We start from the raw sequence: 27343 nt of genomic DNA on the forward strand, positions 1-27343 counted from the left end.
ACCTATGACACCAATCCAACTGCTCTAAATGAAGCCTAAATGTTCCGCTTTTGTGTACAGCACTGAGTATATTTCTGATTATTTGAGGGAGGGAGCGAGCGAGCGAGAGAGAGAGAGAGAGACCGTCTATATTTGGAAAGCAGACGTAGTGAGGTGCGGCTTCCCCAACCGGCAGAAACCGGCTGGCGGAAGATGGAGAACTGACCTGTGGCTGCGCTCACGATGCTGCCGGAGACACCAAGCCAACGTACCCTGCTAGAAGCGTCCCCGTTACGCATGACGTGGTGCCAAATTCATGCATTGCGCTACCACGCACACCAGGGCTCCCTCCACTCTCGGTTGCAGAAGGGTCTACTTTATTTCAAACTTGAGGTTGTACCTTTTACGGCACCAGGACACCCAGGTGTTCGTCACGCATAGTGCGTTTGAAGGACTATCGTCTCTCTGGTTTTGTCAGTCCCACAAGATGATGGGCAGGCTGCATAAACGCATGTAAAGAATGATAGCCGGTAGTTATTCAACTAAACTATAGCTGAATATTACTTAATACATTAGCACTCTCAAATAGTTGAATATCTAAGACATTTGTGGCATTTCATCACTGTTGATGTCATGGTAATCATTCAAAAAACGGTCTAGTTGTATGTCCATAGGCGAATGTATATGAAAATGAACGCATGTATGAAATAGATGTATCCTTTAGCCGGTAGTGCATTTATTTATTCATGCATCATCCCCGTTTACATACGTGCGATGACGCTGTGAGCCGTAGAACCGTAACGTGTTGTTATCTCATTCCTTATTCCCGAGGAGGAGGCGCGGCGGGGAGGGCAGAGAGGAGCGGGTTTGCAGAAGGGAGGGGACCTGGTGGTGTGTGTGAGGGGGGGGGGGGGGGAAGGCGGAACAAACCGGTGTGCTCGGATACATGCTGTAGCTTCTCGCCCGCACTGCAGATTAACTCTTACCGCCCCGGGAGATGCAGCGAGACACGGTGAGTGGATTTCCGTATTTGTGATTATTTCCCCCCGCTGCGTGCACATGGCTGACGTCGATAGCACCGCGCAGTGAGTCGGGGGGCTTTTAGTTACCCTGCCCCCCCCCCCTCCCGGTGCTGTAAGTTACTTCTTTCCAGTGTGTACAGGTGATGCTGTTATTGGGTTAGGGTTAGCCAGAGCAGGATCTCCTCTTCTGACGCGCACACAAACACGCACACTGGCTATTCGGGAGCTGTCCGCCGCTCAGGTACTGGAACAGCTGCTCATCTGCAATGCCATGTCTCTGGACTAACAGAGCTGGTCCTCGGATGAAATGTCCCCTGCAGTGTTCTCATTGGGACTCACTGATGAGGCGAAAGTAAGAAAAAAAAACGAGAATTCCGCTCTGGTCTCGTATCCGCATCCCTCTCAAATGTAGCAGTGCCGTAGTTGTCAGTTTCTTTCTGAGAGCTGGTGATGGATCCACGGGTGCTGACAAAGTTCTTCGGCCATCATCTGATAAATAAGGAATGAATGGGACAGTTCTCCTTCAGCTCTTGTCCCGGGGGGCTTTAGCTCTACTTCTCTGTTGTGGTCCGGCTGTGCTGGTCATAGCGCTGTGTAGCCTGTGGGAATGTGGGAATCCCTCTCTTAACACTGGAAGCATTGCCCCAGCTGAAGGGCATTGTCTGCTTTTAACAGTGCAGCGCCGAAACAAACAGCTCCAATGTGATTGCCCCCTTTGAATTTAAATAATGCAAAGTTTATTTCCACTTTTTGGAGTGTTTGAGGACGCGTATCTCGAAAGTCGGTGATAAATCTGCACTGTTTGCTCTGTTATGAGGGACGTCGAATAACACCAATGACTCGTCAGCACGTGCACGCAGCCTTTGAGAATTATTGATGATATTTCTAAGAACTCCTCTCGCACGTGATCTTCCTCGCCGTGCGGAGTCTCCTGTACTCCTTTAAAGGGCTTGGCCGTCAAGGCTGTCCAACATATGTATTTTTGCATCATAAGCGGAAAATTCAGAGGAGGGCATGAAGGAAGTGGAAAGGGAAGAAGGAAAGCTAGAGGCGCGAGAGTTGTTGGTAGGACGAAGGGCTGATGTTATCACGCTCCTCCCGGAGGACATTAACGTATAACCTTCAAGTCAAATGAGCAGACGCCAATTTACTGCTCAGGGTTCACCTGACAGCCCATCGGGAACACGCTGTTCCACAAAGACAACGCGCAGCCAGGAGTGCGGCGAGGCGCCGGGGATGTATTGTGGAATTGCACAGTCAGTGTTCATTCAAAGCGTGTGCCATTGTTTTGGCAAATTCCCTCCTAAAAAAAAAAATCATTTCCACCTTTATTACCCTTGCTCGAACAAAGCCAAACACCCTCTTGAGACGTGACCACATTGCCACACTCCGCTGGTCACAGTGGGAGGATTAGTTGGCCATAAGACTGCATTACACAGGACAATGGACGGGAGCCCGGAGCTTTCCCGAGGATGCTGTGAGACGATTAACGATACGGCTCATCTGTAGGGCGGTTGTACTAGTCACCTATTTAGTTTATGTTCCAAGAAGAACAATGTGATTTCATTAAAAACGAGAAGCAATTTAACACACTGTGCCGCACTAACTTTCTTTCAGGAAACAGTTGGCCGGAGCTTCTCCTGTCCGCAGCCTGTTTGACGACTCTTCAGCCGGCGTCACAGGGACGCCTCCTAAACTCACGGCCATCCTTCAACCTGCCCCCCCCCACACCTACAGAGAGCAAGGGCCGAGGCCAGGCGCTGTAGACAATGGGGCAAAACAACGAGATGCGTTGAGAGAGATGGCGGTCCACCCGAGGGAGAGGCGTCGCGGGGAACCGTAACCTTAAAAACCCAAAGCTCTGCGCGCAGACGTACACTTGACCTGCTGCTTCTCCACGCATGGCGACCGAGGCTGACGTTGGCCACGCATGTTCTGTCCGTGCGCGCGTGTCTTTCCGCGAGTACATCACTGTTTAACTTCAGCGGGGAGTTTCTGGTCTCCTCTCCAGTCCAGAGGACTCTCCCTCCGTGTTTCCGGATGCAGAACATCCTCGATCAGAACTTAGACATGGCCACGGCTCTACTCGCCGGCGAGAAGCTGAAGGAGCTGATCCTACCGGGCTCCTCTCAGGATGAGCGGGGCGGGTTGCTGGCCGGCCTCATGGTGCAGCTCAAACTGGAGCTGCCCTTCGATCGCGTCGTCACCATCGGGACGGTCATCATCCCCATCCTGCTGGTCACCCTGGTCTTCACAAGGAACTTTGCAGGTGAGACCTCTGCCGCCATAGGAGGAGGGGGGGTTCATTGCCACGGTTAACTGTCAAAGCGCCGGGCAGAAAATGTGTATTTCGAGTGAGCCGTGCAGCGCTTATGCGTCGTCGGCGACCGACAGCGATAAGAAGATGGATATCGCAGATTAGGCATGGAAGGAAGCGTTTGCAGAGAGCTGGCAGAGAGAGCTGGAGCGGGCTAGAAAGGCTTCAGCCCGACCGGAGATAAGAGGGGGGAGAGGAGATGCCTGGCAGCGATGGGGGAGATGTTAGTTCACTGCTGAGTCAGGCACTCTGCAGAGCAGCACTGAGCGTTAAAAAAAAGCGGGTGTTCCTCAGTATTTCGCCACCAATGTGTTTTTGTTTTTTTTATATTTAGGGCTTTGGCAAACACATTTTGAATGACTCACCATCATACCCTCTTTGACAAACTAATGCACATATTGCCCTGGAAATACAACGAATACACACTTAATTCTTAAAACACAAAATAAATGTTAATAGTCTTTAGTGCAAATGATGAGTTTATTTAGATAGCAAGCGAATCCTTTCAAAGATGAAGTAGACTGAACTGCATCGTCACAGCAAAGTGGTGGTAATACATTCTCAATAAGCCACAATTTTTATTAGATACCGAAGTTCTAAACCAAAATAAGCGCCAGATAGAACCGATCGAGAACAACTTTGAAAGTGCTCCCAATTCCTCGATCCGAGTGTGAATATGTTTCATCTAACACAACGTCCCCATTTGAACTGTTGTCTCACGCAGTGTGAAATGAAGGTGAGCCCTAACGTGACATCTAACGTTTCAAACATCCGTTGCACGAAGGAGAGCTGCTGACATTCTTAAACAACAGTGTTTAGCGCAGTTGTGTGTGTGCAGTTTTACAGTACAATGGAAGATTGCAGCAGATACGTCAGGTATGTGCACCTTCTTTCACACTCAGTGCTGTATGAAATAGTTACACGTCTGTTTGTCTGACCTCATCTGTTTTCATTTAGTCATATCTGGCCAATGGAATAAAAAAATCTAAAAGATCATGGATGATAGGAGTTATGAGAGAGTTTCTGAAAATAGGAGCTAGGTTCTATCAAAATAATACACTCAATACACTCAATGTATAGGCTTAAATCATCTAAATGCTAAAGTATATATCTGGTCTTATTCTTTCTATGTGTATCGTCCTCAGAGGAGTCCATATACTGTTACACACCACACAACTTCACAAGAGACCAGGCACTTTATGCAAGAGGCTACTGCTGGACGGAGCTGCGGGACGCTGTACCCGGTGTGGAGTCTCACCTTTGGCCTTCGCTGTTTGAGCACAAGTTCCTGCCCTATGCCCTGCTGGCCTTCGCTGGAATCATGTACATTCCTGCTTTGGGCTGGGAGTTCCTTGGCTCGACGCGGCTCACTTCAGAGCTCAATTTCCTGCTTCAAGAGATTGATAACTGCTATCATCGTGCCGCCGAAGGCCGAGCGCCAAAGATCGAGAAGCAGATCCAGTCCAAAGGACCCGGCATAACGGAGCGAGAGAGGAGGGAGATCATAGAGAACGCGGAGAAGGAGAAGAGCCCCGAGCAGAACCTGTTTGAGAAATACTTGGAGCGACGGGGCCAAAGCAACTTCCTGGCTAAGCTGTACCTGGGACGCCACCTGGCTATTGTCTGCCTCAGTTCCATCCCCATTTCCTACCTGAGCGCCTACTATGCCCGCCAACGGCAGAACGAGTTCACCTGTGCGCTGGGAGAGCCCCCAGACATCAGCAGCTACAGCGAGCTGAAGCTCAGGGTCAACTGTAAGCTGCCCGCGGTGCAGCTGCAGCGCATCATGGCCGCGGTCGACATCTCTCTGCTCTGCACCATGAACCTCATCATCCTGGTTAATTTGCTGCACCTGTTTGTGGTGCGCAAGTCCAACTTTGTGTTTGACAAACTGCACAAGGTTGGAATTAAAACGCGGCGGCGCTGGCAGAAGTCTCAGTTCTGTGACATCAACATCCTGGCCATGTTCTGCAACGAGAACAGGGACCACATCAAGTCGCTCAACCGGCTGGACTTCATCACCAATGAGAGCGACCTGATGTATGACAATGTGGTCCGGCAGCTGCTGGCTGCGCTCGCGCAGTCCAATCACGACGCTACGCCCACCGTGAGGGACTCTGGGATACAGACCCTCGATCCGAACATGGACCCCTCGGACCTTAGGGTGGGAGAGATGTTTGTGGAGCCGCTGGTCATCAAACGGCCCCGCAAAAAGATGAAGTGGATCCCAAGCTCAAATCCTCTCCCTCAGCCGTTCAAGGTGAGGCCCGAGTTCAATTCGTCAGCATTCATTTAGTATCAATGCTGGCGGAGCAAAATGAATTCTTGAATCGTCTTTCTCCAAAGAGGTTTAGGAAGTGGCCCCAAACTGAAGATTATGCTGTGAAATAAGCTGTGAAATAACGTACCTGTATCGGTGTTTTCTGTAAAGGAACCTCTTGGCATGACGCGTCTGGAAAATAACACCAAGCCTGAAAAACCCAAACCAGTCAGAAGAAAAACAGTGGCAGACAGCTTCATCGCGCCGATGTTGGATACGAAGAGCACACAATATCCTGCAATAAAAGGTATGTAGTGCAATGAATACTAGATCTTTAAAAATGTTGATTTAGGTATTTGTGTAATGTGAAATAGCTCACGGTGACAAACCCACAATTCATCTCAGCTCCAGCAAACATTTCATCATCTTTCAGCTACTGTTGTTTCTAGAAGCTCACTTATTTGGATGACCTGTTTTTTTCTGTTTTGTTCTCCTTTTAAGTCAGACTGTTCATTTTGAATCGCAGATTTGAGTGGGATGGAGAAAAAGCTCACTCGCAACTTCTCTCTGGACGTCCATCCGTACATGCTGACCATCCGTAAGCCCAAGGTGGAGGCCTCGGCCGCCGACCCTCTTCCCTCAGAGCACAACATGGAAACAGTGTTTCTTGAAGGCACACACACTATTGTTCATGTGTCTGGTGCCATTACAGGTACGTGATCTTTCCTTCACAGTTGCGTCTTCTGGTTCAGGGTGGATTTTTATCACATTTCCGCTGTCAAATATTGAGGGCATCTTCGTCATGTCTAGTTCCACCCTGCATATGCCTGCGACTACAGACTGGTCCAGACAGCGGATGTGATATTAACGACATGTTTTTACATCTGCTAGATTCCACTTGCTTAGCAAATATTGAAAATGCAGCCTTTCATGATAGTCAGTCTTTGCATTCAATATGTGCTGACCTTTGAGAATGTGAGTGTAGCTGTTTGTTTGTTTGCGACACACTGCCTGCACGGGGTTTGACTTGACAATCCGCTGATCTCTATTTTCCTACTTTCCTGCTTCAGAAACAAAGGTTTGCTCACCAGAAATGACCAACACTGCCTTTTCTACAATCACACTACCCACCACAACGTACGCGAACGGCGTCAGCCCGAACCCTCCCTCCAGCGAGGATCCCTCCAGTCCCAAGTCCCCTCTTCTTCCTCCGATTCTTTCTCCGCCTCCTCCGAGGGAGCCCCTCTCGCTAATGGAAGACGCTGCGTGTGACCCTCCGGTCCTCGCCAGAGCCCCTACACACCAGCTGCTGAGTATACATCACACGCTCTTTGAGGAAGAAGAGGATGAAGAGCAGCGCAGGGACAGACTCGCGGAGAGAGCCGTGGAGCTCATCGCTGCCGGGGAATGTTGAAGGAGGAGGAGGATGAGGAGAAGAGGGACGCTCGCACCACGCTCTGCACACATGGCCACCAACGTCATCGACAGCCATCGACCGCCACCTCCGCTCTTCATCTCACGCACGTCTGTGGTGGACGGATTGGACAACGAGGACACGGCGTGGAACCCTCGTCGTAAAAAGCAAGCAGCCTTCACTTTTAGCTGGGAAAATGACTCAGCGAGGACGGGATAAACATGTGTGTGTTGACCGGTGTATTGCTGTAGGTTATGATGTCACATTCATGTCTCAGGATGACTGTGTGCAGCTAAACAGCATCCAATGAAACCAGCAGGGATTCAACAGGGTGCTACAGTGCAGGGTCAAATAGCTATAAGCAAAAGGCTCAATGAAAGGATGAGAGATGAATGAAAAGAGGTAAATACAAAAAATAAAAGACAGACACTTTACATATCCGCAAAGAAGCTTCAAACGAAATGTATTTTAAAACACATATGATAATGCTTTGGCCCTTTATCCCGATAGCCAAGTAGAAAGGTAGCTCACGCAATACAGTTGAGATCTGCACAATAAATATGCAAAAGATCACAATATATTTGTGGCAATAAGGTATGCGCTTGCAGCATCATATTTCACAGATCGCTGTACGTGTTTAGACACTGTATATGGTGTGTTTGTGCGGTGTTACAAACAAATGTTTCATAGATTTGTCATATTCACTTCACAGTTGATTAGGAACGTTTATCAGATCTTGACTCAACATCTTGCATGTCATTACTAATGATAGGTAAATTGGCATTTTCATTTAAAACAACTGCAGAAGTATACAAAAGAGCAGGGTTGTGAGGTGACATGCAACTAGGATATAATTGTGAGAAACTGAACGATTTGTCTGACCGGTACCAGATATCTGAGACAGAAATGCATTGATGTAGAGATGTTTTCTTCTCGAAGACTTTAATAGCAGCTTCAATATGATGAATAAGCTGGACACAGTATGGAGCTTTTGTGTTCTGCCGGCTTCTTGTGGGAGTGCTGTGATGTTAAGTGATGAGTTGATGATAAATCATACGACACTAGAAGGTTTATCACATGATGACTATGCTTTCATTGCCATCTTCGGAAACAACTTCTCTCGGTAGCTTTCCTCTCTCATAATGTGCCAACATCTGCTTTAAGAAGAAATTCAATTAAAATAGGAGGTCTGTTTGTTGTGGATGCAAAACATTAAAGGGATGTTAGCACTTTCACAGGGAAAGAATAGAAAGGAGGAATGGGTGCTTACCACAACCTCTCCATACACATTTATTGCAGCTGCATACGTGATTAAAGGAATATTAGTAAAGGAGCTTTGTTCACTGACATAAACCATTATGAGATCTACTGCAGAAGACAGTGGTACTGTGGTCAGGGGCTTACCTACATGATTGGTAGACCTATGCATAGTCATCATTTTTATTTCTGGGGCATTCAGTGAACATACACTTTAAATGAGCAATCATTTGGTGGAGAATGCAAACGACCCACCTCAGTGTCATGACACAGGTTGGCACAAACTACTCTTGTTAGTCTGCTCAAGAACACTAAATGCATCCGAAAGCACTTTAATTAAGACTTGTAGCACAAGTGTGTGTGTGAGAGCATGTAATATGTTGAAAACACAGCTCTGCTTATAACCGATTTTCTGTGTAGATTTGAACATTGAGACAGTAGTCGAGGACGTACATCTGTGACAGTCTCAACGCTAGCTGGTGGAAACGTGGAGAAAAGAGTCCAGACTTTGATTGTACTGTGTGAAGTGTTATAGTGGAGAGTAATTAAAAAACATTTTCACTTTAAAAATTAAATGTGAGTGTCCCAGCAACCGCACACTACATGTACCAGAATGCACTGCGGCTGTCACGTTCAGCCGAGCAGTGCAACGCTACCGCTGTACTGGCGAGGAGAACACCAACACACGGGCTGGCTTGCTCAGTAAGTTGTGCATATTTCTTTTTACACAACCGTTGTATAAAATACCCAATATCTAGTAAATGATAATGCCTGAAGTCTTTGTTGGAAAGTCGTTTTAGATTTGAGGAAATTCTTACCCGGACTTACTAACGTTAGCTTACATCGGCTTGATTCAACGTTAACTGCCATCATCATCCGGGTATCTAACGTTAGCCCAACCGAAGCGTCCACAGGAGGCGCTTAAGCTAACGTAGTGCCGGGTAACTGACAACAACGTTAGCTAGTTGTGTTAAAGCGTTACTTCCTATTCGGTGGTGAAAACCTTATGCTTCCCATGTAGTTAAGTTAGTCGCAATAACGGCCACGTCAGAGATATCCTCCCTCCCTCTTAATAAATCGGTTGACATTCGCTACGTTTCCCCCATTAACGTTGTGGTTGCTACGTTGTTGTCGTTGGGCGCAAGCGAACGTTAAGGCGACGTCATCAGTGAGCAGCGCTCCAGCTAAACGCCAGCTGCGTCAGTTGAACGTCTCGCCGTAACACACCGCGTCCTGCTCTCTGTCACACGCAGCTTCCAGTGCTTCAGACATGGATCAAGACAACCATTCAGAGGTGTGTAACACTTTGTGTGCGTGTTTACCTGACCGTGTGCAATCAGCCCACGTCTCTCGAGCAGGCTAGACCTGGACAGACATGATCTCTTAATCTTGCACTGATGCAAATAAGCCCCCTGAGATATTGTTTGGTGTTTTTATGTGTCACAGGATGAGTCAATCGTTCCATCTGGCGACGCACTACAAGAGGAACTGCCTTGTCTACCTCCAGAGCTATGTAATTATGTGTTTTTTGTATGCTGTTGTATGCTCAAATACTGTGACTTTTTAGGCATTTCTTGTCCGTTTTGCAAAAGTTCATGTTAAAATACGATATATTGTTATCTTAAGCTTTGTGTAACTCAACTCTGGTTGTGTGTTAAGGACGAGGACCTGAATTGCAACCACCATAGCTAATGCATTAAAGTAAATATTAGGCAAGATTTGAATTAAGGTAAATGTCTGTTAAATAACTATTTAACACAGAAGGAGGTAACACCATGGTGATTGATGAGACTTAAAAAATAAGTGGAAAAAAAATGTTTTTAAGTAACACATATAAAGTTAAAAGAGTAAACATTTTAAGACAAACTGTAACAACACATTTCAAAAGTCACAATGTCTCTGCTGGTCCTGTGTAGCGGACAGAGAAGCGATGGGGTTGCTTTGGGAGCTGCGATCCCAGCGCCGCCAGGCGTCCCCTGAGCTCCCGGAGACTGTGTCCCGTCTCACCGCCCCTGATGGCAGCCTCCTGTACCTGGTGGGCACCGCCCACTTCAGTGACAGCAGCAAAAACGATGTGACCACGGTGAGAAAATACAACCGGATTTGTGCAGGAGACAATGCCATTTAAAAAAAAAAAAGTGAATCGTCAGCGAAGTAGTTTAGCAGCTTTCTGAATGGGGGAAATTGTTGTAAAGTAGCACCTTAAAGCTTCTTTTGGTCATGTATACATACCATAAGTGCATGATTAGCATTCCCTTTTTGCCAAGCATAATCTGGTCTTTTGTTGTACATTAGTTACATTACCCTTTTTTATTGTCTTTGCTTCCTTCCAAGCTGCTCATTTGCCATTTATCTCTTTCTTCCTATGCTTTCTCATTCCGTCTGTTACGTATCTCACGCAGACGATCCGCGCTGTGCAGCCAGACGTTGTTGTGGTGGAGCTGTGCCAGTACAGGGTGTCTATGCTTAGGATGGACGAGAATACACTACTGAGGGAAGCCAAAGACATCAACCTGGACAAGGTTCAGCAGGCCATTAAACAGGTCAGGCTTTCGGAATGATGGAGATTACCGACTGTGCTATTGTGAAACACCGCAAGAGCAAATATGGCTAAGAAGGAACTGTGTAATCTGAATACGGCGTTAGGGTTTTTTTTTTTTTTGCAATATGAAGCCGCTCTGGTCCCATAGTGGCGAGGAACCCTGAAGGGCATCTGCCATTGTGAGTGGGGGAATTAACATCTCAAGCAGGATTAGGTGTCTGTGTCTGTGTCCTTTTTTGTCTTCTTGGTTTTATTAAACCATTTGTTAAGTAAGCATGCATAGAAACACAGGACTGCACTACTGTCAGTCTATTTAAAAACTCAAATTTCCCGACTTTCTGTCCTCTGTTTGTTAGAATGGGCTGATGTCTGGCCTCATGCAGATTCTCCTGCTCAAAGTTTCAGCGCACATCACTGAGCAATTGGGCATGGCTCCTGGAGGAGAGTTTAGGGAAGCCTTCAAAGAGGTAAAGTACCCAGATGCTGTGTAACAATATCAATATCAATATCATTCTTTGGAAAAGTGTTTTTTACTTCTCCATCAAATCGGTTGGCTACGACTTGCCGAAAGAAGATGTTTCTAGTCCTCTCAGCTCGTAAAGCCTTCGGTTGAGCCTCAAGCCAGAAGGCCAACGTTAAAAAAGCAAGACAAGCCAGCTGTACAGCCATGTAATTGTTTCATAATCACTGTAAATATTTTCACAAGGAACGAGTCCTTGTGTACTTTTTGCCGCGGCCTGTTAGCGAAATGAAAAGCGAACGGCCTGTTAGACTAAAGCTTATATGAGTCATTAAGTTCCAGCATGAATTTAAATTGGTGAACAGACCTTTTAACTGGAACTACTTAGCCAATGTCCACTATCAGCATAAATGGACACCCAGCTGCCAAACAAAATTGTTTCTTCACCCAAACCAAGTGTGTATGATGGATGTAGGTAGATGATACTTTCAGATTTGTCAGTTTATGTTATGTCATGTCCTTTGTTCAGTTATTTTTCTTTCCTACACAGGCTGGACAAGTTCCATTCTGTAGATTTCAGCTTGGGGACAGGCCGATCCCTGTGACGTTCAAGCGGGCCATTGCAGCCCTCAGTCTGTGGCAGAAGGCCCGTCTGGGGTGGGGTCTTTGCTTTCTGTCAGATCCAATCAGGTAAACGCTCACCATGGTTAGTTTCACTCGCAGCACACTGTGGTTAAGAACCACATGTGGGCATGCACCAGAAACGGTTGAAAAGGATCACATATAGTTTCATTCATAGCTGCCTGTGTGTCCTGTGTTTAAAATTGTGCCCACACATATTTTACATTCACTCTGCCAATTTGTTGAGCTGACAGTCTTTTAGATCTAAATTGAAGCCTTTAGCATAAAATGTTTCCATCGTCTATTAGATTTAGCCTGTTGCATTTTACTAGTAGATGCTAAAAAATGCTTCAATCAACTAAATTCTAGTAATAAGACGTGTGTAGTTTTGAAGGAAAGAACACCAACTGTATTTTGCAATTCACACGTCGGTTTATTTGTTCCTCATTCTTTGCTTACTTAATACTGTGTGAACAAGAAAAAGTAAAAAAAAAAAAGTCTTCCCCTTCCAGCGTGACAACTAACGACTCTGTTGCACTTTTTGTCGTGTTTTTAGTAAAGAAGACGTAGAGAAGTGCAAACAGAAGGACTTACTGGAACAAACGATGGCGGAGATGATCGGCGAGTTTCCCACTCTGCACCAGACCATCGTGGCTGAAAGAGACATCTACCTCACGCACACACTGCGCCAGGCTACTCGCTGTGTGGAGGACCCCCGTACTGCTCTCAGTGCGTATCAATGAGCTCGTAATCACATGTTTATTATTCCACATTGACATGTATGTGTATCGGTGTGTGATTTGACCTTTATCTCACAAAAACAGTGGGATGTTTTACTGAGTTTAAAAGCTCATTTTTCGTTCATGGTGAGAGCACAGGACGTCATGCTCAGTGAATCGCGTTGTCTACGTCTAGCAGTGCATTTTCTCAGAATAATTTATGCAAAAAGGCAGAATCCAGACATTCAGGGCTTCTTTTGTTCATCCGTCATTTACACTCCGATCTGTCCAGAACGCAGCCAGCGATTCATTCTGTCTGTCAAGAGAAGACCTGTGGTGTCATACATGTTTATGAGATCTATAACGACTATGTGGTTGTAGAAGTTTTGACTGATTTTGTTCTGTTTTTGTTTTCCTAACAGAAGTGCCTGCTGTGGTGGTCGGTGTTGTCGGGATGGGTCACGTTCCCGGCATAGAGAGAAACTGGGAGAAGCAACTCAACATTAATGAAATTATGAGGTGAGTTCCGGATGTAATATAAAAAAAAATTTGAACTTTTTTTAATCCCACAGCTGCTCATTGTGTCCGTCCGTCCGTCCCTCCGCAGTGTGGCGCCTCCCTCGCGTTTTGGCTGGGTGCTGCGCTCGGTCATAAAGGGCGCCATGGTGGGAGTGCTGGGATACGCCTGCTACCGTGTCGGAGGGAGTCTAGGTAGAGTGCTGATGTCTTTACCTACAGTCAAATCTGTACTGGAGACTCTCTGGCAACCCTCTGCTCTCAGCCAACAGTGATACGACCTTTGACCTGCTGAAATCATACATTTTTCACCAATAGCCTTAAGACCAGGAGTTTAGGCTGGAAGAGAGGTTTCACCAGCCCACGTGATAATTTACAAGGATTTCAAGGGATTTGGAGCATCCCACCATATTGAAGTCCGCGTAGACTTGGGAGGGCTTTACTGCCAAAGACACCATGACAGTACTCGTTGTTTTCGTCCAGATTTTGTGCAAATACTGCATTTTGTAAGGTTTACAAATGCCAATAATTTATTTTGAATAGATTAACCTTTTTAGATAGCAAGTAACATCAGAATTCGTGTCGGTCAATTGTCCTGATGCAAATGAGCCATTTTCCTTGACGGCAATTCTGATAATTTCCCCATTTCAGATCTAGCACTTTACAAAGGAATATTGTATTACACATAAAGCCTGTGGATGAGGAAAATAAACCACAATATCAAGGTTGTCAATATAATCTAGAGGCAGAGCGTGACCCTCATGCTGTGAGATAAAAGTCTGACTTCGACGAAAGATTATCTTCTTCATTCTACCATTTGTAATTCACATTTATTAAAACTTACTTGGGACAAAGGTATTTCCCATGTGCACGGCCCTGTCCATATTTACAGATAAGTGCCTCATGTCGCAGCAGTAAGTGCTGAACGGGAATTAAATGGGATGGGTTAAAATAAGTATATGCATTTTACACATACTGCAACCAAATGGTCGATGCAATTTTCTAATATTTTGTGTTTGTATTATTTTCTGATGGACTTTTTCTTTCATCAATAATGTTGTTCTTATCCCATGTCCCATCTACTTGCCGTAGCCTCTTCATTTTAAACCATTCATGCATTCAAAACTGACCCGATGCAGGGCAGGCTCAATCGTGCCTCCGGATGCGCATTGCATTGGTCCTGTAATTTGTGTAATTGATTGTATCTCCAGTAAAAAAAAAGCACCGTCACATGTTGGCTGATCTGTCAGTAAGTTGTTCATACCAAAAATATGCATGTGTACAGAAAGACGTCTCTTAAAAAACCTCCACATGAGAACCATAGTTCAGCACACCAGCTGTTTGTACTTTTATGATATATGCATTATTATTATATGGAAGTTAAATGGGATACAGATGATAGAAATCAAATTTTTAGGGGAGGGTTTTCTTTCGATTGAGCCTCGAACTTTACTGAAATGATTTGCCAGTGGACCTTTGTTACGGACTTGCTTTGACGGCTGTGAAAGGATCAGACCGTTGAGGTTTGTCAGAGTTTTAGAGGTAAAGCCTTGCACTGCTATCACTGCTGCCTTCAACCCTCAGATTATCAGCTCTGACCTCCATAGTACAGAGCTTCTTTTTGCACATGGAAAAAAAAAACACATCCCTGGAGCTGTGTTATGTGGAAGATAATAGACTGAACTCCAGTCTGCAAGTGCACAAACCAACATCAAGTTCCAAGAATTCCATGAGTGATTTATGTACAGTACTGGATTTCTTTGGATGTAATCATAAGCGCTATGACTGTAATCATTAGCTGCTTTTGTATGTGAAATGGTCCAATGGACTCATGTGGGACTTGAAGCATTGCCACACATAATGAAATTCTCCACACGTTAAACTTTTTCTGATAGAATGTCTTCCAATTAATACATGAGTTATCTTGCTTTAGAGGTTAGGATATTACAAGTAGATATATAGACATGAATCTCATTCCCTCAAACTTGAACATCATTTGTCTGTGTCCTTCCCATGTTATTTTCAATGGTATTTTATGTTGGAGAACTGTATGAATCCCTGTGTTCATTGCAGGGTTTGTTTTCCTTTGTCATTGTTACCGAACTTTCAATTCTAACCTCTGTAATGAATTTTGAAACAATTTTAAATAAAGATAACATATATTTACCTCCTGAATTTTTTTCTTATTTTCTTAGACAGCCAGTTGCACCACATCCGCTTCCAAGATTAGATGAGATGATTACATTTGCTTTGAGTAGTTATTTCATTTCTTTGAAAGGTTTTTTGCAGTTATTGCAGGTATATTGCAGTTTTTGGATGGAGATTTGTTTACAACAATTAGAATTAGAAAAAACAGTGTATGAAAAATGTAAACAATTAAGTGAAAGTATCAAGTGACCCGCAATACAAGGAATTAATTTAGTAAAAGAAAATATAACAGGAATAGACCACATTAAAAATGTAAAGCGCATGAATAATTTAACGTGTTCTGTGATGTGATATTTAGACAAGTTATAATAATACAAATAGTATATGTACTTATTTTGAAATTGTTTACGATGTTGGCCGAAATGGTTCCGTCTTCACTGCTTGTTTCCGGACAAATAAGGATGTAACACATTCGGTCTCGCGTAGCTTCCGCCACACTGAGCAGGATTACGAAAGCATGACTTGTCCACATCGCAGTTAACTGCGCCAGCGAATAAAAACACCCAACATTCAGCAGGCGGATGGCCGCGTCTGGATGGCTTATTTAAGGCCTCGGCTCGGACCGTCACGCATCTTTGTCCCCCTCCGACTCCTCGCTACGGCCGGCATGGCCGACATGGGTCTGGTGACTAGCCGCTCCCCGCTCGAGCGGCTCGACTTCGACAACGTCGCCCTCCGGAGACTCCCGCTGGACCCGTCCGAGGAGCCCGGCGCGCGTGCGGTGAAAGGGGCGTGTTTCTCCCGCGTGAGGCCGCAGCCGCTGGCGGCGCCCCGGTTCGTGGCCGTGTCCCGCGACGCCCTCGCGCTGCTGGGGCTCAACGGGGAGGAGGTCGCGCGCGACCCGCTCGCGCCGGAGTACCTCAGCGGGTCCAGGATCATGCCCGGCTCCGAGCCCGCCGCGCACTGCTACTGCGGCCATCAGTTCGGGCAGTTCGCCGGGCAGCTGGGCGACGGCGCCGCCTGCTACCTGGGGGAGGTGAAGGTGCCCCCCGGTCAGGATCCGGAACTGCTGCGGGAAAACCCGAGCGGTCGGTGGGAGATGCAGGTGAAAGGAGCTGGACTGACTCCCTATTCAAGGTACAAGGGTTATTACAGCTTTAAACCTACAGGTCATTTAAATGAGCAGATGCGTTTAAAGGGATTGTTACACATTAACGCAAATTGATGAGTGCAACTGAATTAAATCTCTGCCTTTTTTTGTGGGGATCTACTTTTTCTCGCCACAGACAAGCTGATGGCCGCAAGGTCCTGCGCTCCAGCATCAGGGAGTTCCTGTGCAGCGAGGTCATGCACTTCCTGGGCGTTCCCACCACCCGAGCGGCCTGCGTGGTGACCTCCGACACCAGGGTCGTACGAGACGTCTACTACAGCGGGAATCCCCGCAATGAGCGGTGCTCTGCGGTCATCCGCATCGCTCCCACCTTCCTCAGGTGAGCAGCGATCTTCAGCCCCTCGTGAGAACCTCTTAAGATACGCACGCACACGGGGGTTGTTTGTCTCAGCTGCGTGCTCTCTGTGCAGGTTTGGATCCTTTGAGATCTTCAAGCAGGCCGACGAGCACACCGGCCGCCAGGGGCCGAGCTACGGACGGGATGAGATCCGCGGTCAGATGATGGATTATGTCATTGAGATGTTTTACCCTGACATCCAGCGGGACCACCCGGATAGGGTGGAGAGGAACGTGGCTTTCTTCAGAGAGGTCAGGGCACGCGGGTCGCACGTTTCAGCCAGTGAATCGGCTCTCGGGTCATGAATGGAAGGCTTGCATGTGGCCCAATTAATCCTCCTAAGCTGACTGCGTGTGCCGAGTCGACGTGACGCGGGCTCAATATGAGATTACGCCGTTTACCGAAGCACTAAACTCCGGGTGGAGGCTTTTGGCAATGTTTTCAGATTTTAAAGTCTTGTCGGTGTTTGTAGGTGACGCGCCGCACGGCTCGAGTCGTGGCCCAGTGGCAGTGTGTGGGTTTCTGCCATGGAGTCCTGAACACGGACAACATGAGCATCCTGGGACTCACGCTGGACTACGGTCCATATGGCTTCATGGACAGGTCAGACGTTTGCATTTGATTTACTTGATGTTCTTCTTGGGATGGGGATCTGATCCGATTCATCATCGTCATACAGGAGGAGGTTAAAATGATTGCGAAGAGGTAATCGGGGGACACACGCGGTGCGCCGTTTACCAGATTTCTCCTAAACACCTCTCAGGTTTGATCCGGATTTCATTTGCAACGCCTCCGACAACTCGGGCCGATACTCCTACCAGGCCCAGCCGGCCATCTGCAGGTGGAACCTGGTGAAGCTGGCGGAGGCTCTAGCCCCAGAGCTGCCGCCGGACCGGGCGGAAGCCGTCCTGAGCGAGTACCTGGGGCTGTATAACAGCTTCTACCTGGAGAACATGAGGAGGAAGCTGGGCTTGCTGAAGAGGGACGAGCCCGAGGACGAGATGCTGATCACGGAGCTGCTGCAGACCATGCACAACACAGGTGGGACGAGCGGCTCGATGGGCCGATTTGTAAATCGTCTCTGGTGCCACCGTCGCGTCACCGCGGTAACCTTTCCCGGGTTCCCTCTTGCAGGCGCCGATTTCACCAACACCTTTCGTGGCTTGAGTCGGATTTCCTGTCCCACCGAGGGAGAAAGTGAGGAAGAAGAGGAGCTCGTCAGGAAAGCCACGGCCCTCCTGCTGGAGCAGTGTGCCTCCTTGGAGGAGCTCAAGGCCGCAAACAAGCCCGCGATGGATCCACGGTGAGCGGGCCGCGCGTACTCTCCTATAGACAAACTGTGTTTTGTTTGTTTCAGACCGTCACGGAAAGGAAAGTAATGGCCGCCGGTTTAGTTTTATTTAGGGTTCGAGGAATTAGGAATGAAATGGCAAAGCCGCTTCGAGTTGATTAGCCAGACAGTCTCTTTAAGGTTTTTCCCGTTCGACGTTGCCGTGGTGTCCAGCAACTTGACCTCTATCCAGTGACCCCTGCCAGGGCAACGTTGTTCTTTGACCCACACTGTGTTTGCTACTGGACACAAAGTAGTGTGCCTCGTGAAACGAGGGACTAAATCCAAATAAAGTTGACTAGATATTCATGTGTGTCAGAAAACTTAATTGTACTATTTTGTATACTTTGCAAAACCTTTTGTGTAACAATACAAAAATAGCTAAATGATTGGGAATACATGTTTGTATTTAGTTTGATGTGATGCAGATTTCAGCCACCAGGTGTCGCCATTCAGCCTTTATATCATTGGTCTTGCGTATACTTGTTTTGGTCATGTTACCTCAGATTGTCCATATTGTATCAAGTACCCGCACTGGTCCTCTTCTTTCTCCAACACGCCAATAAATCATCGAACCGTTGTCTTTTCTGCCCGCCGATGGCAGCGAGCTGGCGATGTTGCTCTCTATGGCGCAGAGCAACCCGGCGCTGTTCCAGATGATCTCTGACAGGACGACGATTTCCAGGCAGTTGGAAAAGCTCAGCAAACTGAAAGACCTGACGGAGGCCGGTCCGGACGAGCTGAAGACCAAGCAGGCCGAGGACTGGAGCCGATGGATCACACGCTACAGGTGAGCGTCTTTTTGATAAAAAATTCACGGTGGGATGGAAGGCGAAGATGAGGACGAATAAGGTGGAGGACTGCATGGAGCGGATAAGAGCTCGTGGGCGGAAGTGTGGCTGATAAAGGGGGCGGAAGGGAAGTAAAGGAGGGGAAATGTGCCACTGCTCCACTGTGTTGTGTTCTCTCGGCCACAGGAAGCGCCTGTCTCGGGAGCTGGAAGGCCAGAGCGATGTGCAGGCGGTGCAGGAGGAGAGGGTGAGAGTGATGGACAGCACCAACCCTCGCGTGGTGCTGCGGAACTACATTGCCCAGAATGCAATTGAAGCTGCAGAGAAGGGAGACTTCTCTGAGGTGAGGTTTGGATTATACTTTTGCAGAAGCTCGTCACTTTGTCATATTACACAACAGTTTTTTTTGTTGCATTTGAGGCCAATTTTAAAGTAAAGATTTAAACGCATCCAAGTTACATTTCATTTAGTTCTCCTTATTCTCAGTGTTGGACTCTCAGCTTGTTTACCTGCCGTCACTTCTCACTTCCTCTCTGCGCTGCAGGTCCAGCGAGTGCTCAAGGTTCTGGAGAAGCCCTTCTCTTCGCAGCCCGGTCTGGAGTTTCCCGCGTGGGTGGACGGAGGCGCGCCCACCAAGCAGGCCGAGAGGGGCGAAGGGGAGGAGGAGGAGGACGATGACGACCAGCAGCAGGAGGCGGCTTCTAAATCCACAGCCAGAATTCCTGTTCCTTATGACAGCCGGCCCCCGGCCTGGGCCCGTGAAATCTGCGTCACATGATCTTCGTAAAAACTTCCCTTGATTGTCTTGCTCTTGTGCTGATGATGATGATGAGAGTTCATTGGAGTTGATTTGGGCATTTTCATGTCCTTTCCGCTTCATGTGCAACTCTCCATGACTTGGGCAGGCAGCGTCAGGGAAGTTAGCGCGAGGCGTGACGCCCCATAGGGCACCTGGCTGAGCCAAAGCAGACCGGCGGGTTGAATTCAGGGCAATACAACTTGAATAGACACTAATATGATGACGTGACGAGATTTTCAGCATATTTGAAATTTCTCAGGAAATTACTTTAAAGTGGTAAATGTCCTAAACACAATCAGTACTGATCCATTGACATTATTTTTTTTTTTAGGTGGATCTTTCCTTGAATGTAAGACGAATTAGGATAACTGGCACTTAGATGTCACAAATGACATCCAGAGACATTGCTGGACTTTTTCCTAGAAAGCCGTCAGCCCGTCCCGTCTGCTTTGTGCTCGACCAGCTATTGATGACGACTCAGACAACAAGTCCTACAGCAACCTGTCTGAGTCTGACAACCTGTGAGGCGTCACCTCAACATAAACCAAATAACGTGTGTGTGCGCGCGCGCAAGAGAGAAATTAAGATTATAATAATGATAATGTTACGGTTTGCCCTGTATCTGGGTAAAGGAGAGTCATTGCACTTGAACCAATAAGCCACAGCAGTTAAACGCACAATACTGTTAATTCTCTATTTTATTTATACGTGTATGTAGCATTGCCCGTTTGCCTTCTGTCATAGCACCTCTTTATAGGCTTGGAGCCACAACCATAATCCATCACTTTTGTTACTTCACATGTAAAGTATACAGAGATACCAAATCTTAAACTTAGGGGGAAAATAGGAACTGTGTGTTAGAATTTTTCTATTTTAGCCATGTGATTGTGTAAACTTATTTGTTAACTAATCTAAATAGTAAATAGATCTTTATCCAAATCTATGTTCAATAAATTGTAGAATTAACACAAAACAATGTTCTAAAAGCTGCATATTTCTTTAATAAACATGGACTTTGTTGTTGCCAGTCACACACCTGCCTTTTCATTTTATGAGCTCCACCCAACGTTGGACGTGTGTTCAGGACGCCGCGTGAAACTTTAAAGTTGTCCTCTTTGTTAACTAACCACATAGTTGTGTGTCAACGGCCCGCTGTGTCAAGACAGCAATCATCGTGTCCCAGCAAGTCCCAAAACACCCACCACCTCCTCCTCCTCCCCCAATGCGCAAAGGAACCGCGCATCCACAGTACACGTTGCCATTTAAAGGCCAGCGCTCCTCTTGCTGTCCAAACCGCCGACGCGTCTCCAACCGACGCCGTGCGCTCAGTTCCGTGTTCCGCGCATTCCGCTCTGCGCTTCACCTTTTAATTACAGGGCCGTGACCTCAGGGTGCGCCCCGACCGGCTGACACGCACAGGAGCCGCGCGACGAGCGAGCGAGCGCGCGTGCGTGCGCGCATAGGTGGGATCAGGAACAATGGGTGTGTAGCGACGGAAGAGACACGCGCACAAAAAAACACAACTAAACAAAAGAAGAAGCTCTCAGACGCTTTCTCGGATCGTACCATCAATCAGGATGTCCAAGCGAATCAGGCCCGGTTATTACCGCCAGGACGTCAACAAAACTTCATGGGAAGTACCGGAGCGGTACCGGGAGCTGAAGCAGGTGGGGACCGGGGCGTACGGGACGGTGTGGTAAGTGGATTCCCAGAATAATATAAATGCTGCTCCCGCGGCGGGTTTATTATCGCGGGTGGGTGGAGGGGGAGGTGGAGAATGCGACGGAACAGATGGTGCCGTCCTACGGGCCAAACAAAAGAAAAAGTAGCGCGAGCGCACGCTGCTTCACTTCCTCATATGATGGGGGGCCACGCAGACACGCGCAGCCGCGGCGTCGCCTCCCCGCGGTCCTCCATTGGGGCGCGTGGCTGCGATGATTGCGCGCGTGTGTGTGTGTGTGTGTGCGGGTGGCGTTTGGAGCGCGCGCTCGTGAAAAGAACGCGCTCACGCAAAAAGTTTACACACGACACAGAACAACGGAGCCTTTTCGAAGGAACCTCGTTCGTCGCGCAGCACGCGCTCCCTTTGTTATTAGCTCGTGTGGGCGGGACCTAAAGGGCCCGGTGTGACTGCACGCAACTTAGTAACACATGAACAAACGCTGTGTGTGTGTGTGTGTGTGTGTGTGTCGGGCCCGCATGCTGCAGCCATCACTGCTGGAGTTATAAACACGGGGGTTTTGGGGGGGGGGTGTTTAAACACCGGTTTGGGCTTCTGGTTGAACATTCCTGATCTCAGAAGAAAAGGCAAGAGCCTCAGTCAGAACACGTCGAGGTTCCCCAACATGCTTTATTTCCCCCCCCCCCTCTCCTCAGCTCTGCGGTGGACTCCAGAACGGGAACCAAAGTAGCGATCAAGAAGCTGTACAGACCTTTCCAGTCGGAGCTGTTCGCCAAGCGGGCCTACAGGGAGCTGAGGCTTCTCAAACATATGAAACATGAAAATGTGAGAGTCGGCGTGATCAGCTGTCCATTGTGGGGGGGGGCCCATATTTCTCATCACATCAGCGCATTTGCCTTTCTGACAAGCAATGTAATGTGACCAGAAGTGTTTCTGTCTGCCGCAGGTGATCGGCCTCTTTGACGTCTTCACCGCTGACCTCTCTCTGGACAAGTTCCATGATTTGTAAGTGCTCTTTGTGCTCTTGCCGCTGCAGCAGGGCAGCGTTCGTCCGTCTGTAAAGTCTCTCCTTCGTTTGTTTGTGAGCGCGCTGCTTTTCTCAATCATTTCTAACCGGCCTCCCGTTGGGTGCTTCCCACTCGACGCGTCTCTTTCCCCCCCTCAAGTTACCTGGTGATGCCGTTCATGGGGACGGATCTGGGGAGGCTGATGAAGCTTCAGAGGCTGTCCGAAGATAAAATCCAGTATCTGGTTTACCAGATGCTGAAAGGGCTCAAGGTGGAGCACTCTCTCCGTCGGTTGTTGATTTCTTTTGCACAATTTATTACTTTACAACGTTAGCTCATTTGTTCTGTTGATTAAATCCCGGTCGTATTCTTTTATTGCAGTATATTCATTCATCTGGTATCATTCACAGGGTAAGTAGTTAGTTATATTTATACCGTGTACCTGAGATAAATATGACGTTCAAACATTTTTAAATAAAGCTGGTGCTTCCTGTTGACAAACCCTTCCCAGTGCACCACGGTGACTCTGGTTTTAGTTTCCTTCTGCCGCTCCGTCACAGACTCTCAGTCATAGTTGCTCTTTTCACATGGACATTTGTAGGACCTCAAACCAGGAAATCTCGCCATCAACCAAGACTGTGAGCTCAAGGTACAGTTGAGCACATCTTGATAACCTCAACACCCCCGTCACGTGTTTAACGACGTTGCTTCGTCGAACTTTTTTTTTTTTTTTTTGTTGCATTCTCTCTCAGATCTTGGACTTTGGTTTGGCGCGGCAGGCGGACAGCGAGATGACGGGGTACGTGGTGACTCGCTGGTACCGAGCCCCAGAGGTCATCCTGAGCTGGATGCACTACACGCAGACTGGTAATAAAGGCCTGACTGCTTTCAGCAACGTGTGGTTATGTTCGCTGCTGCCCATCAGCGCCGCATTAGTTGTTTTAGTGTTCTCGCCGGCCCTCAGATCTTCTGCTTCTTTACAGACCTTTACATCCTCTCAGTTGTGTTGCTCTGTTTCTTTCTATTTAATGATTTATCGTGCGTCTTGTTGCAGTGCATTGTAGTCTAACAAGGCCACGTTGGTACTTTTTCCTCTTTTTAAACAATTATATTTAATTTGTAAATAGAAAAATACTGAGGAAAGCTACACAAAATGTTTTTTTTTTTTAAGTGGTTAGATGTGGTGTTAAAAAATGTTTAATTGGAGTCAGACGGTGATGTTACGTATTATCCACTAGGTGGCGATCTCAACACTTTAACATGTAACGTGCTTTTAATGGGGAATCTTTAGTCGCTGCTCAGTGACCCACAGTGTGTTGTTATTGTTTGTTGCTCAAGATTCAAACAAAACATGTGAAAAGTGTTGTTTTCTGCTCGTTTCTCAGTGGACATCTGGTCCGTGGGCTGCATCATGGCAGAGATGCTGCAAGGAAAACCCCTTTTTAAAGGCAGCGACCGTATCCTTTGACCTCCCCGACCCCTCTCCACTGACATTTTTTTAATTTTTTTTTTTTTTTTTGAGGATCAAAACGTTGCTTGACGTTTTCCAATCATCTGAAATTAATATCTTTTTGTATGTGACTTTTCTCGTTTGACCCTTGACCGCAGTTCTTAAGACCTGAATCAGCTGACGGAGATCATGAAGGTCACAGGAACCCCGACTCAGGAGTTTGCAGCAAAACTAGTATCTGACGATGTGAGTTGTGAGCATGCAACTCATACAGAAACTCCTTTATCTCGTTGTTGCAACATATCACCCCCCCCTCCCCACATCTAAAGAATTTTAGGAATTGGAATTCCAATTGGGGGGAAATCTGCGTTTGTGCTGCATTCAATGTACTCACTCCTTTTCTCAGGCCAGAGGCTATGTCAAGAGCCTCCCGAAAGTGGAGAAAAAAGACCTCCACAGTGTGTTTTCCACAACTAATCCACAAGGTGAGATGGTGGTTAGACTCGCCAATTGATCGCATTTATCCGTTTGACAGTCGCACCGAGCGATTTCAATTCCCCCGTTTCCACTCTTTCGTCAGCCGTGGCCGTGCTGGAGCGCATGTTGCTGCTGGATCCGGAGAGCAGGGTAAGCGCTGAGGAGGCGCTCATGCTGCCCTACTTCACTGAGTTCAGAGAACCGGAGGAGGAGACGGTACCGCAGCAGTACGACCACTCGTTAGACAACACGGACCAGTCCTTGGCCCAGTGGAAACGTAAGCAGGAGCCACGTTGATCCCGGTGGAAGGAAGCAAAATAAATGGAGAACGGAGCTGAAGTGAGCTTTTGCGTTTTAATGATCAGTGCTGTGCTTCTTCCTTCAGGTCACACCTTCACAGAGATCTTGACCTTCAAACCGGTGGTGCCAGACTCCAAGGAAACTGCGCTGTAAGACAGACCGTGTCCGTGGAGCGGCGTGGGACCAGAACAAACTGTCGTGTCTTTTTCAAAATCTTGACCTGGGAGAGAACTCTACGCGCTCACAATTCAATTCTTCATTCCAATTGATTTTATTTTGTATTTCCTTAAATCACTCATTTGCCTCAGAGGGCTTTAAAGTCTGTACACAGAAAAAAAAAAAGGAGCCTTCGGGAGACAGAGGAAGGATTCCTCTCCCGGGATTGACGGACTGCAACGGACGTCACGTGTACGGAATGAACGACATAAAAGATGTGCAGTATGTTCAATTCATACGACGGGTGATTCAAATATTGAGAGTAGTAAGCCGAGTGCAAGGACAACCACCATCAGATACAACCACCATCAGATACAACCACCATTCACAGAAACCAAGCCGTCACGTCTTGGGTTCGACATTCAAAATCATATTGGTCCTGTAGCTTTCTTCCTGAGTTTAGCATCAGACCGTCCCACCTTGTCCTGCAGTGTACTGAGTATAATAGTTCAGTTGCTGCGAGTCAAGTATTAATATTAATCAATAAGCAAATAGGTAACCAAGGAATTAGTGGGTATATTACTTGAGTCACTTGGTTCAGTTTCCCTTCAGTGGTACATATCTTTTTTTCCTTGTCGTATGTTGTTTTGTGAAGTAGCGTTCCCTTATCTAAGTACCGGTCCTTGAAAAGGACATTCAATTTGCATTAATGGGACGTCCTTGTTTGTGTTTGTGTGTGTGTGTGTGTGTGGGGGGCAGGGGTTACTTACTTACATGCCTGCTCTGACCTTATTCATCTTAGTGGCCTTAAGATAACAACAAAAAGAAGACACTGTCCGGCTGCTGATTGTGCGAAATCCATGCCGGCAGGTTGTGAAACCAACATTCACATTATGGTCAGCTGCCAAAACCAGACATACAACCGAAACAAAGAAAGTGGCAGACAACACATTGCCTATGTTGTCCGCGGCGTCGATTCGTACGTTGATTGGTGACTTGACGTAAACACCACTCATGTGTTTTTATCATTAAAGAGTCTCCAATTATGTCTTGTTTTTTTTTCTTCTACCGGTCACGTGTCAAACCTTGGATTTTAATTTTAGTTTGCAAGCCGAGGGTGCGTTTAGAATTAGAAGTCTTCCCATATAAATGACAATAATCCATCCGGTAATAGATGAGGCCCTTTTGGGATGCTCCGCCTGACGCACACCATCACCAGGTGGCAGCAAACAAACCAGTCACACAGACCAGTCATGACCAGGCTGCATATGGGAAACATTTACGATGAATCTGTGTTGACGCCACCAGCAGATAAACATTTTTTTGATGTCCACCTAAATACGTCTGGATTTAGTTGTCTGGAATCGCACAACATTTGGTGCAAAACGTTTGTGGTTCTTGCACAATATGTTCTAACTTTAGTGACCCCTGGATTTCTGATCTTTAACGTCATCATCGGGGGGTCAACTTTTAATGACGTTCCCATGATCGACAGTGCGTTTACATCGCCACGTCAGCGCTGTCATCCCGGGCGCGTTGGCACGCTGAGGTCAGCGCTGCGCTCAATGAACTACACTCCCTCGGCCTGTTATTCTCCCTTTAGCAGATTAAACTAAGCCACATTAGTTGTTGCAGTGATTTATTGTGTTGCACTTAACACTGACAACCACTTTTTTTTCTTCTTCTTGATACGATTAATGACTTTGCGTATCAAGCGTTTACACATTCTTTCAGAACGCCTGTTTGCTGTTATATTCAGAACATTCCTCCACATGCCCTCCCTCGCCGGGTGTTGAATTTAACAAGCTCGTCTTGGGTGACCTCCGGGCCCTTGACTCCCGAGGGTGACTCTCCCCGAGGACGAGCCTCCTCCGAACCCCCGGGTGCACGTTGTGTGTCCTCCTCGTGACACACACGCACACAGTTGACGAGTTCAACCGTCCCCGGCTCGATTGTTGACCGCGCCGTTTATTTTCCCGAGCACGTTGGATTCAAGGGCCGCGTTCACGGGTTGGATACACACACCCGTAAACTTTGGACTGACGCCGGCTCAGGACGGAGGACGAGTGGAATGGCAGCGATGCTCAAACACGCTGATGTGACCGAGGTCACCGCTCTCCAAGCGGAATGTCTGTTATAAATGTGTTTACTGTGTGTGTCGGGGGAGGGGAGGGGGCACAGTGCTGGGAATCTCACCGTGGTGATGAGAGGGTCGGCCATTTATCGAGATTCTCGGATCATCTCGGTTCACGCGTGTGAAAAATAGAACTTGTGTTTGTCAGTGAGCTTGGAATCTTTTCAGTTTGAATCATTTTCCTCACAGTAGGAGCTGCGGCAGCCGGTGATTCGATACAAAACGCCCCCCCCCCCCCCACCCCCCCCTCGTGGATTATCCATCCATCAGTTTCTAATTGAAATAAAACACACTGACACAGCAGTGACAGCGAGTGTTTCGTCTCCGAATAATTCGGGCTGTCGTGTCCTCGCTGGAGACAAATTGATCTGAGTTGCAGCAGGAGTGAAACTCAAAATCCTCCAACGCTCCCAATGTCCTTGTCTGTGATTGTTTCTGGGCTTTGCACAGATTCA

General features: G+C 47.3%; 4 protein-coding genes across 4 annotated transcripts; all 4 read left to right on the plus strand.

Moving 5' to 3' along the window:
* The first annotated feature begins 886 nt into the window (after positions 1-886).
* LOC120809360 (pannexin-2) lies at positions 887-8819 on the plus strand. The gene is made up of 6 exons (XM_040163093.2): positions 887-991; positions 2619-3270; positions 4464-5578; positions 5750-5885; positions 6105-6290; positions 6649-8819. Exons 2-6 carry the CDS (start codon positions 3042-3044, stop codon positions 6990-6992), a joined length of 2010 nt encoding a protein of 669 aa, XP_040019027.1. The 5' UTR covers positions 887-991; positions 2619-3041; the 3' UTR covers positions 6993-8819.
* Positions 8820-8862: 43 nt separating this feature from the next.
* LOC120809363 (traB domain-containing protein) lies at positions 8863-15282 on the plus strand. The gene is given in 11 exon segments (XM_040163097.2): positions 8863-8898; positions 8900-8951; positions 9503-9543; positions 9696-9762; positions 10166-10332; positions 10652-10792; positions 11148-11258; positions 11802-11941; positions 12429-12601; positions 13014-13110; positions 13199-15282. Coding segments are annotated over 11 exon segments (1209 nt in total). The 3' UTR covers positions 13383-15282.
* selenoo1 (selenoprotein O1) lies at positions 15282-20716 on the plus strand. Its single transcript, XM_040163092.2, has 9 exons — positions 15282-16392; positions 16542-16745; positions 16837-17014; positions 17236-17366; positions 17527-17804; positions 17898-18066; positions 18698-18883; positions 19071-19227; positions 19429-20716. The coding sequence occupies exons 1-9, from the start codon at positions 15851-15853 to the stop codon at positions 19669-19671; spliced, it is 2088 nt and encodes a 695-aa protein (XP_040019026.2). The 5' UTR covers positions 15282-15850; the 3' UTR covers positions 19672-20716.
* Positions 20694-25800, plus strand: LOC120809364 (mitogen-activated protein kinase 12). Its single transcript, XM_040163098.2, has 12 exons — positions 20694-21379; positions 22060-22189; positions 22311-22369; positions 22531-22642; positions 22753-22782; positions 22973-23020; positions 23124-23238; positions 23757-23828; positions 23988-24067; positions 24228-24306; positions 24402-24575; positions 24684-25800. The coding sequence occupies exons 1-12, from the start codon at positions 21261-21263 to the stop codon at positions 24749-24751; spliced, it is 1086 nt and encodes a 361-aa protein (XP_040019032.1). The 5' UTR covers positions 20694-21260; the 3' UTR covers positions 24752-25800.
* The last annotated feature ends 1543 nt before the right edge of the window (positions 25801-27343 follow it).

The sequence above is a fragment of the Gasterosteus aculeatus genome, chromosome X (genome assembly GCF_964276395.1).
Source record: "Gasterosteus aculeatus chromosome X, fGasAcu3.hap1.1, whole genome shotgun sequence".
Classification (NCBI taxonomy): Eukaryota; Metazoa; Chordata; class Actinopteri; order Perciformes; family Gasterosteidae; genus Gasterosteus; species Gasterosteus aculeatus.

Bases quoted from the DNA above. Each gene is read 5' to 3' on its own strand.
- LOC120809360 (XM_040163093.2), top strand. From the start codon at position 3,042: ATGCAGAACATCCTCGATCAGAACTTAGACATGGCCACGGCTCTACTC. The intron at 3,271-4,463 runs GTGAGACCTCTG...TATCGTCCTCAG, and splicing joins CTTCACAAGGAACTTTGCAG to AGGAGTCCATATACTGTTAC. The intron at 5,579-5,749 runs GTGAGGCCCGAG...TTTTCTGTAAAG, and splicing joins CTCTCCCTCAGCCGTTCAAG to GAACCTCTTGGCATGACGCG.
- LOC120809364 (XM_040163098.2), top strand. From the start codon at position 21,261: ATGTCCAAGCGAATCAGGCCCGGTTATTACCGCCAGGACGTCAACAAA. The intron at 22,190-22,310 runs GTGAGAGTCGGC...TGTCTGCCGCAG, and splicing joins AACATATGAAACATGAAAAT to GTGATCGGCCTCTTTGACGT. The intron at 22,783-22,972 runs GTAAGTAGTTAG...GGACATTTGTAG, and splicing joins CATCTGGTATCATTCACAGG to GACCTCAAACCAGGAAATCT.